Genomic DNA, 18,472 nt, shown 5'->3' with positions numbered 1-18,472 from the left:
CATACAAGCTTCATAATGTACAGCTGTCAGGCCTACTGGGACATTCCACTTCGCTGCTTCTTAGACTAGGATTTGGTAAGGAACCAGGGGTTGGCATTTAGGTGAACCGATCAAATCAAAGGACAGGGTGCAAACTGGATCAAGACGATTGTTTTCCATTGAAGTAGTAGCTCTGGAGTGCAGATGTCCGAAGCTCCCCCAACACTGTGGAAAGGAACCCTTCCATGTTAGGCACATTCACTGTGAAGCACTAGAAAAGCCATGAAGACAGGGAATGTTGAGAAAATTGAGGGTGATGTTGTGCTTTTATTTAATGTTTATTTATTCTGAGACAGAGTCTTGCTGTGTCACCCAGGCTGGAGTGCAGTGGCGTGATCTCGGCTCACTGCAACCTCCGCCTCCCAGATTCAAGCAGTTCTCCTGCCTCAGCTTCCCGAGTAGCTGGGACTACAGGCACCGGCCACCACACCCAGCTAATTTTTGTATTTTTAGTAGAGATGCAATGGTGTGATCTCGGCTCACTGCAACCTCCGCCTCCCGGATTCAAGCAATTCTCCTGCCTCAGCCTCCCAAGTAGCTGGGACTACAGGCACCGGCCACCACGCCCGGCTAATTTTTGTATTTTTTGTAGAGACAGGTTTCAGCATGTTGGCTAGGCTGGTCTCGAACTCCTGACCTCGGGCGATCCACCGCCTCAGCCTCCCAAAGTGCTGGGATTACAGGTGTGAGCCACCGTGCCTGGCTGAGGTTGTGCTTTTAGAGTCAAATAACTCCATTGGCCTTTTTAGTTTTATCGTTGTTTTCTCTGGAAGCACCATAGAGGGAAGCAAGGAGGGCCAGGCCAGGAGTTGGAAGACCTAGTGCTGTTTGTGGTTTGCAGTGTGGCCCTGGCCAAATCACATAGCCTCTCCAAATCCAAGTTTACTTGCCTGTGAAAATGGGAATAATAAAGTCTGCCCCTTTTAAACTGCTTTGTGAATAATGAAGCTGCACACCAGCGTACATTATTGGCCATGAGGCTGAGACCCAGTATTGGATATCAGGAAGCTTTCCTGGGTATGTAACTTGGGAAAGTCACAGGTTTCTCTGAGCCCCATTTCCCCCTTCGTAATGGGAGTAATAATAGCCGCCCTTCCCACCTCAGAGGATCAAATAATGTAATGTGCATGAAAGAGACATAAACTGTGGGGTTTTAACCCACAGAAATCCTGGGGCTACTTTAACGGTTGCTGACCCCAAGGACAGGGCTGATTGAAGACTCACTTCTCGGCCAGGCGCGGTGGCTCACGCCTGTACTCCCAGCACTTTGGGAGGCCAAGGCAGGTGGATTACCTGAGATCAGGAGTTCGAGACCAGCCTGGCCAACATGGTGAAACCATCTCTACTAAAAATACAAAAATTAGCCGGGTGCAGTGGCATGCGCCTGTAGACCCAGATACTTGGGAGGCTGAGGCAGAAGAATCGCTTGAACCCGGGAGGCGGAGGTTGCAGTGAGCCGAGACGGCACCACTGCACTCCAGCCTGGGTAACAGAGCGAGACTCTGCTTTAAAAAAAAAAAAAAAGGCTCACTTCTCCCTCAGGACCTGAAACTTCTCTCTTGCTGCATCCCTTCCACCCTCCTCTTTTCCCCACCCCAGACTTCTTCCTCCCCTGCTCCTTCCTTGGTCTTGGATGTGCTAAGTTGCCTTTGCTCTTCTCCTGTGATGTGTCAGGCAACTGCTGCGTTTCACTCCGGGGTGGCTCCATTTCAGATCCCAGTGAAACAATTTCTATATATAGTTGGTAATAAAATGTGGGTTACTTTGAGAGGAAAGAGAAAGCCACTATGTGGGTTCCTGTTCACCACCATGGCGCTGGTGGCCCCAAAACCAGAGGAGCAACCTTTGGTCTCCAAAACAAAGGTGAAGCTGGCCCACAGTCACAGTGGCTTTTCCAAACAGCCTGTTTCTACTTACTCATTACTTTCCCCAAAACCTGTGGGGTGGGAAGGGGTTGACATTTTATTCTTCAAATTAGATGGATGGATGGATGGATGGATGGCTGGCTGGCTGGATGGCTGGGGCATTAGATTTAACTCCACCCAGCAATTTAAAATTTCTCACTCGGTCAGACAAAGTAGCTCAAGCCTGTAACCCCAGCACTTTGGAGGCCCAGGTGGGAGGATTGCCTGAGGCCAGGAGTTCAGGACTAGCCTGGGCAACATAGTGAGATTCTGTCTCTACAAAAACTTTAAAAATTAGCCAGCCGTGGTGGCAGACACCTATAGTCCCAGCTACTTGGGAGGCTGAGGCAGAAGGATTCCTTGAGCCCAGGAGTTCAAGGCTGCAGTGAGCTATGATGGCACCACTGCACTCCAGCCTGGGCAAGAGAGAAACCTTGTCTCTATTTAAAACAAAAACAAAAAAAATTTCTCACTCTTACATCCACACCCAGATTCTCTTGGAATTGTTTTCTGAACTCCTCAGGTAACTAAAATTTTATTTGGTCAATTCTCTCGGTCCTACAGTGAGATATTGCTTGATACACTCTGGGAAAAATGGAAAAGCCTGTTAAAATAAGCAATTTCAGAAGTGTTTCTGCTGGGCATGATGGATCATGCTTGTAATCCCAGTGCTTTGGAAGGCCAAAGCAGGAGGATCGCTCGAGGCCAGGAGTTTGAGACCAGCCTGGTGGCAAGACTCCGTGTCTACAAAAGATTTAAAAATTAGACAAGTGCAGTGGTACGGCTGCTTAGGAGGCTGAATCGGGAGGATCGCTTGAGGCTGAATCGGGAGGATTGCTTGAGCACAGGAATTCAAGGATGCAGTGAGCTCTGATGGCACCACTGCACTTCATCCTGGGTGGCAGAGCAAAAGATCTCTAAAAAAGAAACAGCTGGGTGCAGTGGCTCATGCCTGTAATCCCAGCACTTTGGGAGGCCGAGACGGGTTGATCGCTTGAGATCAGGAGTTCGAGACCAGCCTGGCCAACATGGCGAAACCCCGTCTCTACTAAAAATACAAAAATTAGCCAGGCGTAGTGGTGCATGCCTGTAATCCCAGCTACTTAAGAGGCTGTGGCAGGAGAATCGCTTGAACCCAGGAGGCAGAGGTTGCAGTGAGCCAAGATAGCGCCTTTGCACTCCAGCCTGGGTGATGGAGCCAGACTCCATCTCAAAAAAAGAAGGAAGGAAGGAAGGAAGGAAGGAAGGAAGGAAGGAAGGAAGGAAGGGAGGGAGGGAGGGAGGGAGGGAGGGAGGGAGGAAGAAAAGAAAGAAAGATTCATCCAGCATGTCCCTTTCTTCTCCTATGGGATTTACCAACTGACAAATTCTAGTGCTCCTGCCATCACCCCTAGATGTGCAGCAAAGCCTCCACATTTGCAAAATCTAAGTCAATCTCTAAAAGATGCTTCGAGGAAGCACCCAGTTCCTTCTGCTAATAACCGCAGTGTGTCACGTGACACCTCCCCCTCCCCCAACCAGTTCTCTCTGAAAACTACCCACCCACCCCACCAATAAAGTAGCATAACGTCTGTCCTTCAGCTGCCAATATCTACATTTCCTTCAAGGTGGTAATCTTTTGCTTTTTTAAATTTAAGTTCTTTTTTATTCGTAATTGTTACCCAATTGCTTTGGGGCTTGCATAAACAGTTAACAAAAACACCCGCACGAGGCAGCCGGTTCGCTTTCTGTGCTTGTTATTCTTGGCACTGGGTCAGTTCTGTGAACTTCTGGTGTCCAACTGGTAGGACCTGAAACTCTGTGTTTAACAAGTGCCTGTAGTCAAAACAGTTGGCGTGTGCAAACGCGGATAGCTGGTATTGACTGCAGCTGGTCAGCCGTCGGGCTGTGCACCGTGCAGAATACCGAATCACGTTGCTCTGTTTGGGTCTGGGCTTTTGTTGTTGTTTAGTCGTTGCGATTTTTTTTCCTCCTTTTTCTTTCTCTCTCTCTCTTTTTTTTTTTCTTTTTTTTTTTAATGACATCCGTGCTAATGTGGATCGCTTCAGGTTCCAAAAGTACAACATGTTTACAGTCGTCGTAGCATCAGATTAAGTTGGCAGCCTGAGTCTCTCTGTAAGTGGTTTTAGTTTACATTTCTTCTTCTAGCAGGATGTTTTGCATAATTTTGCTGATCCTAGGTTATTTATAGACTTTTTTTTGAAGAAACGGGGATGCATAAGAGTTTCTGTTCCAACTGTGGAAAGTGAAATTCGTTTCTCCACTTAGAGAAACGGCGGTGTATGTGCAGCAGAGGGTTATTTTAGCTCTTGATGATTAATTTCTTAGGGGTCACTTGATAACGTTCCGGAGAGTCCTAGGACGTGTTGTTTTCCTTTAGTCGTTCACAAATGGAGTAAAATGAAAGTAATGATGCCATTTCCTCTGGGGCGCTCCTCGAGGGTGGATGCAGTGATTGGGTATTGTTTCAAACGTCTGAAATGGGTTTACAGTGGTTGTTTTGTCGAACTCCCAGGAGCAGTGGCATTTGGTGACCCAAAACATGCCCAAGGGCTGATCTGCAGGACTCAGAGTCATGGGGGAGGGGGACGGAGGAAGGACAGACACAGGGAAGTTACTGGATCTTAGTTTGTCCCCACCTAAATAACAGTGATATGCAGACGTTTATAACATTTTTAAAAGGATGATTGACTGCAAGATGGCATACAGGCTCATGCTTTATCTGTGTGATTTTCTGGCCTGGTATTAGCATCTCTGGGGGCCCGTGTGCATGTTTGAATAAGAACTAAAGCTTAGCGAAAACACTAAGCCAGAATTAGCACTCTATAAAAGGGTTTCCCGTAATATTTACTAGAACAGTTGGCTAAAAATTGCCGTGCTTGGCCCACTGAATGGCTGTATAATTAAATCAGCCCTTGATATCGTACCTTGAGCACCTCCCATCTCTGAGTCTGCTGCTCCTGGAATTTGCATGAGTAAGTAGCGCGTTCATCAGCATAATGAGTGTAGAGTCCCAGTCTAATGGTCCGGGAGAACCTTGTAAATGAGACACTTCATTGTGCCTCGGGTTAAATATTTTAAACTAAACAAATCGAAAAAGAAGGAGAAGACGACAAACATCATTTAGGCCTCACGAAAGGCCTTCTGAGGAGCGGGTCTGCTTAGATCCAGGACCTTGAGTCCCACACAGATGGGTCCAACCCCACCCCCAGCATCACATGAATGAGAACGGACAGTAAAAACGGAAATTTCCAAGGTGGTAAATGTGACCATTAGGCTGAGGCTTGACATAGTTCTAACTGCTGAATGCTGTCAAGAGAGGCTTCTTTTCTGCTCCATGTTTCTCTCATTCATATGAATGCTTTTTTTTGCTGGGCGCAGTGGCTCATGCCTGTAATCCCAGCACTTTGGGAGGCCGAGGCGGGCAGATCACCTGAGGTCGGGAGTTCAAGACCAGCCTGACCAACATGGAGAAACCCCGTCTTTACGAAAAATACAAAAGTTAGGTGGGCATGGTGGCACATGCCTGTAATCCCAGCTACTCGGGAGGCTGAGGCAGGAGAATTGTTTGAACCCAGGAGGCGGAGGTTGCTGTGAGCCGAGATCGTGCCATTGCACTCCAGCCTGAGCAACAAGAGCGAAACTCCGTCTCAAAAAAAAAAAAAAAAAGTGCCTTGTCTCTTCTAACCTTGTAGAGAATAATGATGAGGCTTCCTTGCTTTAGGCCTTTGATGTTTAGAATGTGTCTTGTGCTTTCTCACACTGGCCCCACTGAGCTGGTGGGGGCCAAGTCCAGCCCTTTGGTCCTAGTAGGAAAAGCCTGGCTTTGGAGCCTGGCTCATACAGGGGAGCTGAGAAGCTAAAACTCGGGCTCGGACATGAACCATCGGACCTTTGCCTCCTCATGCCCCCATCTGCTTTGGGCTAACTGGCTACGACACGATGCTAAGGGACTCTTTGTTCTAATTTGATTCAAATCTGCCCCTGTGTGTGGGGCCTCCGTTCCACTTCCCCATGCCTCCTCCGTATGTCTTGTTGGGACGGGGAGGACTTTAGGCCCACCTTCGGAAAGTGTCAGGCTTGAGGTGTGTGTTGGTTTGTATGCATCTCAGCTAGGAATGATTATGGGGGCTCCCCCCAGCTGTGTCAATAACCCCCACAGCCCAAGTGAATGGAAAGATGTGAAGAGAACCTACAGGCCTTTATGTTGGAGCTGGGAGGAGTGGCAGTAAATACTGAAAGTCTTTTGCATTTGAATGAGCCAAACCCGCCCACCCTGCCATCCTTGGGAAAGTAAAGGCCCTTCAGCTCTGTCTCCTAGAGCACGTTGCCCCTCCCAGGCCCTCCAGACATTGGCCTGCCAGTATCTTAGAAACACCCTCCTTCCTCATTTTGATTCCTCCCTCCAGCCCAGCACCAATGACATAGCTGCTGTTTAAATGTAATTCATCCAGAGCGGCTGGGCCCCTTAGCAGCAGTGAGCATTTGTGAGCCCACCCCTTCTCTCTTGGCCCCAGGGGAGTGGTTCTGTACACCCTACACTCCAGGAAGACCAAGGCACCCAGGCGGAACCTAGAGACCAGTGAATTCCCAGCCAAAGGCAGCACTGAGCCAGATGGTCTGTGTAATTTCGTCAAACCTTTGGGATTCTGCTAACAGCGACCTCACTTTGCCATTAGTCCATTCACCCCCAAGGTCTTGTCTTTTCTGGAACAACAGCCATGGCATATAGATTAATTAGAACCAGTAATCAGATTATTTTTTGGGTAAGAGGTGAAACAAGAAAGTAAGCTGATAAAAGGAGTTGGTCACTCCCAGACTATGGCCTGGAGTCATACCTTTTCAGACCAGCTACTCACACCGGCTCCGTGTACTCGTAGACTACCTCAGCTTCAGGTCTTCAGGGCAGGCAGACTTTGCCAGTTGTCAGGGATTAGGAGATTTGTCCCACCTTGACCTTGCTGTTACTGACCATGGGTTCTTGGGCTCTCGGTGCAATAGAAATTGACATGAGGCCAAAAGAGTCTTCCCAGACAAGGCTTCATTGGAGCTTATGCCTGGGCATAAGGTAGAGAGAGAGAGAATTCCGTGACTGACCCTCTGAAAAGAGCCGATTGGGATTTTTTTTTCTTTAATTGACACGGGATCTTGCTCTGTGTTGCCCAGGCTAGAGTGCAGTGGCACGATCATGGCTCACTGCAACCCCTACCTCCTGGACCCAGGTGATCCTCCTACCTCACCCTCCCAAGTAGCTGGGGCTGCAGGCACGTGCAAGCCCAGCTAAGTTATGTATTTTTAGTAGAGATAGGGTTTCCTCCATGTTGCCCTGGCTGGTCTCAAACTCCTGGGGTCAAGCCATCCACCCGTCTCAGCCTCCCAAAGTGCTGGGATTACAGGCATGAACCACCGCATCCGGCCCCAGTTGGGATTTTTTTATTAGGCGAAGTACAGGAATTGATATCAGGGTAGGGTATGCAGGCTGGGTTGGGCAAAGCATGTGAGGGGTAGGGTATGCAAGTCAGTGTATCTGGTTGTGATGATTATCTTGAGTCATGGGCCACCTGGTGGTCTAGCCAGCAACAACAAGGCTGTAAATCAGTTGTTCAGCATTCCTGAGGTGGGACACACCGCAACCTTGGTTCCATATTTTGGATCTCTTAAGTCCAGTTCCTGGAATTCTTTAAGTAAAAGGCATGGTTAAACATTATGAAAGCACCAAAGAACAATACAGAATGGCTCTTTTCTTTGTATGACTAAAGCCTTGGGGTGAGTGGGTATGGTGTCAGTGAGGTAGTGGTGTGGGTCTCATGGTCAGTGGGAATGCATGGAATAATGCTCTCGTGCAGGTAGCTGAAGCCAGGCCACATTCCTGCTCTGTCACACTGCTCTGAAACACAGCCCAAGGAGGAGGATGCATCCGAGCTATACCTAGGCCTCTGCCTCCATCCTATACTTTTTCTCCCTGATCTGGTGAACTTGCATGGTTTTTAGGTGAACCAATTGTCTTTGTATGATAGGGCTGTCATAACAAAATGAAACAGCCTGGGTGGCTTCAACAACCAAAGTTTATTTTCTCACAATTCTGGAAGCTGGAGGTCCAAGATTAAGGTGCCGGCAAGTTTGGTTTCTCCTGAGGCCTCTTCTTGGCTTGCAGATGGTGCCCTCTTCCGCCTCTTCATGTGATCCACCCTCTGGACTTGTGCCATTGTCTTCCCTTCCTTTTCTTAAGGACACCTATCCTATTGGATTAGGGCCCCATCCTAATGGCCTCATTTTAACTTAGTCACCTCTTCAAAGACTTTCTCTCCAAATGTGCTTATATTCTCGGGTACTAGGGATTAAGACATCAACATATGAAGTCTGAAGTGGAGAAATTTAACCCATAACACCAATCAACCAAGCCTGGTCCTGCCTCAGCATCAGAACACTGCAGGAACCTCCATGGGGTACAGATTCATCTGTGAGTTTATTCCCCTCATGCATCAGTTTATAGAACCAGGCGCCATCTCTGTGTGGGTGCATAGTCAAAGGAAATGCAATGAGAGAAAGACAGGAATATGTTTAAAAGTCATCAGTGGCTATGAAAGTCTGAATTAGCTTTCATGTGGCTTATGATGATTCTTAGGTGACTGTGGCAGCCCACCTGTCTCGGGAGAGACTCTTATTAGGGGTAGGTTGAGTAAGGGAAGTTTGTGGACCAGTAGGCTCCAGAAACTATGTCAGGAATTGTTACCTTCCCTTCTGGGCCCCTTCGCTCCCACCTCCTTTCTGGGTGAACTCCCTGATCTGTTAATAGATTCATTGGCATAAACCTCTCAGTGTCTTGCCAACAATTACGTATAGATACAGACGGTGCATGACTTACAGTGGTTCAACTTATGATTTTTTGGTTTCAAGATGGTACAGAAGTGACATGCATTCCGTAGAAACTGTACTTTAAGTACCCATGTAACCATTCTGTTTTTCTTTTTCAATATAACATGCAATACATTACATGAGATATTCAACACTTTATTATAAAATAGGCTTTGTGTTAGGGGATTCTGCCCGACTGTAGGTTATGTTCTGAGCACATTTAAGATAGGGTAGGCTAAGGCTATGATATTCAGTAGGTTATTGTATTAAATGCGTGGTTTTTTTTTGTGCGTGTTTGTTTTGAGATAGACTTTCACTCTCATCGCCCAGGCTGGAGTGCAATGGCACAATCTTGGCTCACTGCAACCTCCATCTCCCTGGTTCAAGGGATTCTCCTGCCTCAGCCTCCCAAGTAGCTAGGATTACAGGCGCCCACCACCACGCCCTGCTAATTTTTGTATTTTTAGTAGGGATGGGGTTTTACCATGTTGGCCAGGCTGGTCTTGAACTCCTGACCTCAGGTGATCCACCCACCTCAGCCTCCCAAAGTGCTGGGATTACAAGCATGAGCCACTGTGACCGGCCCTTAAATGCATTTTTGACTTATGATATTTTCAATTTATGATGGGTTTATCTAGATATAATCCCATTGTAAGTCAGAAAGCATCTGTGTGTTTTTTTTTTTTTTTTAATCTGCCCTTAGTGTTCATTCCCCCTGGAAGTTGGGAAAGTAACCTTAGATGGACGAGGAGAGGAAAATTCATTTATGTTAGTTATTGCCTCCCATCTTAATGCTGCTCTCTTCTCAGAGGCATGTGGTTGGCCATGCCACTTCCTCTCTTTCTTCACCTGCTGTGGGATATCCTTGATCCTGAGATTCTAAAGGCCAACAGGTGGCTTCTGACCATGCTTTGCAAAATGTTTCCAAGATTGGTTTTTAGTGAAGACCATTTATTCTCTGAAGACACCAACATCCTCAGCTGGAGTGAGAACAGGGTTTCTGAGAGCTTGCCCTGAGAATGTCAGAGCCTAAAGCCTGGTGTTCTTAGAAACCACCATCCAGGATGGAAGCTCAGGGATTGACTGGGGTCAAGCCATAGGGGATCTAAAAGCAACTCTCACGGCCCTTCATCACCTGCCGGTTCCCTGCTGCTGATACTCAGGTCCTGGTCTCAACAAGGGGACCATGGAGAGAAAGTGTGTTCCCACAGGCTGAGGGGCCCCTCTGCGAGTATGGTAGGAAGACTCACTACTTTTTCTTTATAAGCCAGCTTTGGCTCTGGTCTGAGATGAGAGAGGAGATTATTGCTACCAGGAGAGGAGATCAGGAATCTCATTATCAAAGTAATCCAGCTGCTGTGTGCTGAAAGACCTGTTCTTCCTGTCAGCCTGAGTACATCTATATGTTCCTCCTTGGCTTCACAGGCAGGTCTCTGCCAATGGAAATGGTATCTTGACATATTTATAACAGTAATCAGCATACTATTCTTTTATGTTTGCATAGTCTGACTCAACTTTGAAACCTCTTTTACATGCCTGATGTTATTGACTCTTCTCTATAGCGCTGGAGCGGGGAGGTACCGCTAACCTCAGAGCATGGACATTCTGGAAGGAGAGCCGGGATTTGGACTCCAGCTCTTGGATGTCAGTGCTCCTTCTATAGATTACAGCTTTCTAATGTCTGTATATGGTTGCCAGTAAGGAAGGTAGTTTGTCTGGGAATTGGAAAACTATTTATTATTATTATTATTATTATTATTATTATTTCCTCTCCATATTAAAGGCAGCGTTGGAATGCTCGTTGTGTGTAATACCCTGCTTGAAGAACTTCACACTTAACCTTCACAACCAACAGTAAGAGGAGGCCTATCATTAGTCCCATTTGTCAAAGTCACCCACGAGATCCTACCAGGGAGATGAAGAAATGTGGGCCACATGAGACACCTGCCCTGAATGGCACATGGTTCGGTACAACCACACCTCAAGAGTGCTGTTCGAAGGCCACTGTGGCACCGAGGATGTATCGAGTTGCCCACTTGGGCCTGTCCTCTTCCACGCTGTGTATGAGCACTTGGAAGGAGATTGGCGTTGATGGCAGGCTGATCGAGTTTTCAGGTGGTAGATTTGGGAGGGAGAGCAGATTATGTTAATGAATCAGAGTCCAAAAAGATCTCAACAGACTGGAGCAGTAGACTGAATCCAACAAGATGACATTTTTAAAGGATACCTGTGGATTTGCAGCTTGGCAGCAAAATGTGTGAAACAGAACTTAGAGATGAGGCAGCTATCAGAAACAAAAAATCTAGATTGGATCTCTGGCTGCATTAATAGGAGAATAATGTCCAGAACAGATCTGTAGGAGCTGGTCAGACCCCATCTGTAATGCTCTCCCTTCTGAGTTCCATGGTCTGTGAAGAAAGAACAAGAGGAGCCAAGAGAACCGAGATCAGGGAGTAATGAAAATGATGCTTTGTAAGGAATAGTTTAAGAAGACATCTCAGGGTGTTTAGCCTGAGAGAAGGAAGTTTCAAGGAACAAACATTTGGCAAGATGTTCCATGGAAGGGGGATTAGACTGGTTCATAGTGACTCCCACAACACAGACATGGGATTCATGAGTGGTCATTACATGGGAGCTTGGCATAAAGGAATACTCTCCAACAGTCGGGACTGAACTCGGGAGGTGCCACTAGACTGGCACACCACTTACCTGGCTCACCGCTTATCTGGCACATGCTTGCCTGATGCACCACCCTAGATGGAGCCTGCAGTGAAGCCATGCCTGGCAGCCCCTGGGCAGGAGTGTGGATGAGCGACTGCACTCCTGGAGAAGGGGGCCTGCAGAGAATGGTTACCTGTGGGGTTTTTCTTGCCTGTTGAGAGTCTGTTAGTCCCCACTTCAAGGTCTAAGACCTGAGTCCATGGGAGAATGATGATTCCTTTATGGAAATGGCGGCTGTATCAGGGATGAATGATCAGGTTGGCAAAAGGAAGAGCTGTGCCTCAGTGTCCCATTTGTAAATAGCTAGTGGAGCCTGTGTTCGTGTGTGTGCATGTGCGTGTGTTTGTGTGTGGCGGCATTGGTAGTGGTGGTGGTAGTTGTTTGAATTCAGAGGGGTTTTTTTGTTTGTTTTGAGACGGAGTCTCACTCTGTCATCCAGGCTGGAGTGCAGTGGTACAATCTCAGCTCACTACAACCTCCACCTCCCGATTCAAGCGATTCTGCCTCAGCCTCCTGAGTATCTGGGATTACAAGTGTGCACCACCGTGCTCGGCTAATTTTTGTATTTTTAGTAGAGACAAGGTAGGGTCACCATGTTGGCCAGGTGGGTCTTGAAATCCTGACCTTAAGTGATCTGCCACCCCGGCCTCCCAAAGTTCTGGGGTTACAGGCGTGACCCGCTGTGCCTGGCCCTGAATTCAGGTTTTCTTTATTTTATGAAGTTAGGGCACTAAAACCAAAACAGCACCCCCTAAAGAGTAACAAAGCACCACAACCAATCTATCTTCATTATCAATACGTAAAGGAGATCCTAACACAGAAACGTAGGGAGGACATTAAACTCAGAAAAATCTGTATGTACATGTGCATGTATATGCATGTGTGTGTTTACGTATCACATTGTTTAAGACAAAGTAACACTTCTTTGTGGACCCAAATTGGTAGCATTAGCATTTGGGAACTGCTGTCTTAGACTGCCTGTTTGCTGTATCCTGCTGGCTGCCTTAATTACCGTAATTTAAAAATTACCTCCTTTAAGTGATTTCAGAAAGGGTTTTAAAGGTAACTCAGTTATCTTGAAACTAATTGTTCTGCTGTAGATTATCCTTGCTCTTACTTTCTGCAGGCTTTTTTAAAATTTGGATGAAATTCACAAAACATAAAGCTAACTGTTTTAAACTGAACAATTCAGTGGCATTTAGTACATTGGCAGTGTTGTGCAACCACCACTTCTATCTAGTTCCAAAATGTTTCATCACACTCCAAAATAAAACCTCATACCCATTAAGCAGTTATTCCCCCTCCCCCACCACATACAGCCCCTGCTAATCACCAATCTGCTTTTCGTATCTGTGGATTTACCTATTCTGGACATTTCATTTAAATGGTATTATACTATACATATATACGACCTTTTGTGTCTGGCTTCTTTCATTTACCATCATGTTTTTGAGACTCATTTGTATTGTAGCGTGCATCATGCTTCATTCCTTTTTATGGCTGAGTATTCTTTTATTGTATGTATGTAGCACAATTTTTGTTTATCCACTCATCCATGGATGGGCGTTTGGGTTGTTTCCAATTTTTTGGCTCTTATGAATAGAGCAGCTATGAACATTTGTGGACATGGATTTGTGTGAGTATCTGTTTTCAATTCCTTTGGATATATACCTAGGAGTGGAATTTTGGTCCATACAGTAATTCTATATTTAACTTTTTTATTAAAAAATTAATTGTGGTGAAATATGCTTAACATGAAATTTACCCACCTTAATTTTTAACGTACAGTTCTGTGGCATTAAGTATCTTCACATTGTTATGCAACCATCACCACCATCCTCTCCTAAACTCTTTGTTTTTTGCTTTTGTTTTGAGACAGGGTCTAGCTCTGTCACCCAGGCTGGAGTGCAGTGATCTTGGCTTACTGCAACCTCCGCCTCCTGGGTTCAAGCCATCTTTCCACCTAAGCCTCCCCAGTAGCTGGGACTACAGGTGCACACCACCACGCCCAGCTAATTTTTGTATTTTTTGTAGAGAAAGGGTTTTGCCATGTTACTCAGGCTGGTCTCAATCTCCTGAACTCAAAGCATCCTCCTGCCTCGCCCTATCAAAATGCTGGGATTACAGGTGTGAGCCACTACGCCCAGCCCTCTCCAGCCCTCTCCTGAACTCTTTATCTTGCAAAACTGAAACTCTATACCCATTGAACAATAACTCCCCATTCCTCCTCCCTTGCAATCCCTGACAACCACCATTCTGTCTATGAATTTGACTATCTCGAGTACCTCATATAAGTGGAATCATACATTATTTGTCTTTTTGTGACTGGATTATTTCACTTAGCATAGTGTCCCCTAAGTTTGTCCAGGTTGTAGCATGTGTCAGAATTTCCTTTTTATGGCTGAATCACATTCCATTATAGGATTCTCTATTTATTCATTGATAGACACTTGAGGTTGCTTCCACCTTTTGGCTATTGTGAGTAATACTGCTATGAATGTGGGTATACCCACATTTGAGATACCAATTATTTTGCATATATATCCAGAAGTGATATTGCTAGATCGTGTGATCATGTGCTGACTCTATTTTTAATTCTTTGAGGAACCGCCATACTCTTCTTCATAGTGGCTGTACCATTTTACATTCCCACCAACAGTGCACGAGGGATCCAACTTCCCCACATCCTCACCAAGACTTGTTATTTTCATTTTTTGTTAACAGCCATCCCAGTGGGTATGAAATGATACCTCACTGTGATTTCGATCTGCATTTCCCTAATGACTGGTGACTGGCGTCATTAGTGGGCACCACCACACCCAGCTAATGTTTGTATTTTTAGTAGAGACGGGGTTTCAACGTATTGGCCAGGCTGGTCTCGAACTCCTGACCTTGTGATCCACCCGCCTCAGCCTCCCAAAGTGTTGGGATTACAGGTGTGAGCAACCGCTCCCAGCCCTTTGCCCAATTTTAAATTAGATTGAGCCTGCCTGTTTTTGTATTTAGAGTTACGGTTCTAAACTTGCTGCTCTTCAGAACCTAGAGTAAATATTGCATTTTATTATCCTAAGCCACATGTTTGCTGAGAACTTAGGCTACCTCAGGTGTAAGGCTACCAAGAGCCTACACGAGCACCTGAGATGATGAGGGAGAGCAGGGCTGCAAGAGGCAGGGGCCAATGCTCTAGAAGGTCCAGATTGCTCTGGGAGAGCTGGCCCAAGAGCAGCTGTTCCCATCTCTGTCCTCCAGGTCATCCTGGAACTCTTTGCAGAGATACTAGGAAAGCAACTCACGTTTGTCTCTGGAAAGACTCAGGTTCCGAGGCCTCGGGCCTGCCCTTTCATCTGTGTTTCTTCTAAGCATTGCAACATCCAGCAGGCCTCTACTCCACAGTCCCCTGGGTGAGGGGAATGTGCCTAGGGGCCCTTGACCTGCTAGCCTGGGATCAGGGAACAACGCCCACAGCCTAACTCTTGGGAACAGACAATCTCCAGCCAAAGCTGCAAATGACTGAAAACGAGGGCTGGTCAGATGGGTGGTCAGTTTATATCCCCTCGACACCCCCCTACTACATTCCAAACAAATGGAACTGTGGAAACTAGTTCTGCTTTGCCAGCCAGCACAAGTCCCTCTCAATCTGAAACTCATGAATTCTCCTCAATTCTGGGAAGAAACTCTCTCCACAAGAGGGGAAAAGGAAGCCAAGAACCCAGAAGTCCAGTCATGTTCTCCCTGAATAATTCTCCCACGGGGGACTCACTGTCTCTGGCTTTGGTTATGTTTTCAAGTGGCTGAAGGGATGGTCCCCACAGGAGACCATCTTACGTAGGCAGTCTTTATAATGCCCTCTCTAATCTCTCTAATGCCTAGTAGGCTCTGCCTAGCTTGTGTGTGATGAGAGGAAACATGTGAGCATGACGTGAGGGAGTGCTGTCTCCCCACAGTCCAAAATTCTCTAGGAAAGTCATACTTCTGAGTCTTGGAAAACTTTTGTATCTTAAAGGTTTAATTTTTTTTTTTAATAAAAGGCATGTACCCCTTAGCTAAGGTTGATTTAATATTCATCAGGTAATAACCAGGTTTTACAAAGAAATGTTGGATGCCACGTAGTAGAGGATAAAGATGCATAAAACATACTTTGCCACTGTTTTTTTTTAATTGAGGTGAAATTTGCATCACAGAAAATTAACCATTTTAAAATGTACAATTCAGTGGTATTGAGTACATTCACAATGTTGTGCAACCATCACCCCTAAAGAAGACCCTGTGCCCATTAAGCAGTCACTCCCCCCGCCTTCTTTTCCCAGCCTGCCCCTGACAATCACAAGTCTGCTTTCTGTCTCTATGGTTTTACCTATTCTGGATATTTCATATAACGTGTGGCCTTTGTGAACCATTGTTTTGGTAGGCATTCTCCCCCCTCCAAATCTACTGTCCTTGGCCAAGATCAGGGACTAAACTTTCTAAATATCCAGAATGAATGAAATCTCCCTGCTTAAATCAATAGTTCCAACAACCCACAAAAGTATTTTCCAATCATTATAATGACCTCTCTACTCTCTCTAAGGCATAGTGCTAGGTAATGAAGTGGACTCTGCCTATCAATATGGACAGGCCCTGAGTGAAGGGGGAGTGGGAAGGCCTGAGGTGTCTTCAGTCTGCCTGGGGACCCGGCACCCAGGCCAGACAGACAGCAGCTCTGGGGCTGCGGGAAGGCCCAGCCCTGCACACACAGCGCCGACTCTGATACTCCTCAGAGGAGCCTGCTGCCTCCGACCACACCTTGTGTGTGCGGTTCAGGAATACCCAAGTTCATCTGCCAAATTCAGGATACAACCCTGACTGTTCCGGGCTTTTCTTTCTGCCTTTCCCTAATCTCGTCTGGGCGTGCTCTCTTAAAGGGGAAGTGGTGCGTTCTGACTGGCCAGGGCCCTCATCCAGGAGCCAGGAAACATCTACTACCACGAGTCGCGTTGCCCAGCGTGTCACTGGCTCAGCCTCCTTATCCGAACGGCAAGGCAGCCTCCCTGGGATGTGTAAGTGTGAGCGCAGGGCACGAGGGCCACACAGGATGGCGTGGGGCTGGGCGCAGGTCACGGAACAGAGATCCTGGCAGGCAGATCATGCTGGCAGCCCATGAGCCATTTAGCAAGATGAGTGTTAGCATAGACAGTGCTCTCGGTCTGTGGGCTGGAGCTGGAGCCGAGACAGGGTTGAGGCGGGGAGCGGGGAGAGTAGCTGCCTCAGAAAGAGGTCAGGAGTAGGAGGCTGGGTTGGGGACCAGTCTATTTTGAACAGCCCTTCTGGAGGCACCAGCCTCCGGCCTGAGAAGGAGTGGAGTGGAAAATTTTCTAGCACACCTTTCAGAGCACCGGGAAGCCAGCTGCAACGAACCTTCCCGGTGTGTCAACCCCACCGCCCCACGTTTATGTCCGTGTATTATCTACTCAGTGCACTTATCTACTCAGCCATTGTGTTTCTTTGTTGTTTTTATTTGTACTTTGTGTTAAGACATGTTCAGGGTCCTTTCTATTTAAACTGTACAAATTGCTTGAAACTAGCGCCCTGGTTTTTTCCTTCTTTCCTGTCCACGATGGTCCTTGTCCAGTGCATGCACACTGCAGGCCCTGAATCAACGCAGACGACTGGCCCACAGGTGGACTGACAGGCTCACCAGGATGCTGGGCAGCATGTCTGGCTGGTTTCTAGCTAGGGGTCTGTTTCCTGTGTGCCCAGAGAAATAAAGGGGAAAAAGCACACCCATTCACACACACAGTCAGTTCCTAACTAAATGCCACAAGTGAGTGACTGGTGGCAGGAAAATAGACCCTTTGCTGTGTTTTAGGCCCCTTTCTGTCCTGGGTTTTTGTTTGTGTGGTAGTGATGGTTGATCTTAAATCATGTAAAAAGTTTGTTTTCACCAAAATAACTCAGACCTTTTGCTTCTAAAGAAGGGAGAGAGAAGGGGGCCAGAAAGGAAAAAAAAAAAAAAAAAAAAAAAAGTATGTGTCTCTGTACGCATATGTTGACAGGGCATAACCACACCCTACTTCAAGACAACTTCCTGTTTGCCGCTGCCAACTGCCACTCCAAGGAGAACAGAAATGGTTCCGTTATTAGTGGCTGCTGTGGGACCACGACAGTCTGTGGGGTGAGTGGCTCTGAGCGACACCATGAGCTTAGCAGTGAGTGGAGACTTTTCACCTTCTCTTGTAAGAGACCATGGCCCTGTGCTGTTGAAAGTAGACACTGGTACAGATAGAAATAAAGCAGTGGTGGCCTCTCTTATCAGTCTGTGGTCTTTAAACAGTGTGCTCCCATAGGATTCTTGTAAGTGGAATAATTTAATTCAGGGGCAGGGATAAGGCTGAGAACTGCCTACTGAGGAAAGCTACTACCTGTGTGTGTGTTTTTAATGGACATTGTCATGTATCAGGGGAACTTATGTTAAGCACTTCCCATGAGTTGGCACTGTGGTAGCCACCTTCCACATGTTATCAATCCTCCCAACACCCATTTATTCCACAGTGAATAGAGTAAGTGCTCTTGAGGGCAAACCCTGTGCTAAACGCTGGAGATAAAAGAGTAAACAGGACACCTGCCCTCCAGGTGTGTCCAGGCACAGGACACTTAGACCAGTAAGCCAGTAATTACAGCGTGTGATGTGCGCTAAGATAAGGGACTCAGTGTGCTCGAGCACCTGTCCTGTTCTAACTCCATGATGTGGGTATTACTGTCCCCATTTTACAGGTAAGGAGACTGGAGCTCAGGGGGTTAAGTTATTTCCCCAAGTCCCAGAGCTAATGAGTGACAGAGCTGGGATTTGAGCCCAGATCTTTCTGATTCCAAAGACAGCAGTGTTTGGTCCGCATTTCCAGTGACCCCCAAAGCTCATGGAGCATGAAAATCACCTCAGGACCTTTTAAAAAATCACAGATTTGGGGTCCCCTGGC

The 18,472-nt window shown here is 46.8% G+C and overlaps 1 protein-coding gene across 21 annotated transcripts in view; it reads left to right on the top strand.

Moving 5' to 3' along the window:
• Nucleotides 1–18,472, top strand: part of ATXN7L1 (ataxin 7 like 1) — a 267,359-nt gene that overhangs the window by 180,084 nt on the left and 68,803 nt on the right. The window contains exon 1 of one of the 21 annotated variants that reach the window (XM_055283578.2): nucleotides 16,469–16,555. The exons of 16 other annotated variants lie outside the window; for them this stretch is intronic. Coding sequence is in view for 1 of the 5 variants with exons in the window: in XM_063641579.1 (XP_063497649.1) it covers nucleotides 17,524–17,704 (181 nt within the window). In the remaining 4 variants the exon portion in view is untranslated. Of the gene's footprint in view, nucleotides 1–16,468; nucleotides 16,556–16,778; nucleotides 16,921–17,511; nucleotides 17,705–18,472 lie in introns of those variants that run through there. 4 more of the 21 variants (XM_063641578.1, XM_063641577.1, XM_063641579.1 and 1 more) reach the window with 4 other exon arrangements.

Source organism: Symphalangus syndactylus, chromosome 6 (genome assembly GCF_028878055.3).
Source record: "Symphalangus syndactylus isolate Jambi chromosome 6, NHGRI_mSymSyn1-v2.1_pri, whole genome shotgun sequence".
NCBI classification, from domain to species: domain Eukaryota; kingdom Metazoa; phylum Chordata; class Mammalia; order Primates; family Hylobatidae; genus Symphalangus; species Symphalangus syndactylus.
This window is presented reverse-complemented; position numbering and strand designations above follow the sequence as displayed.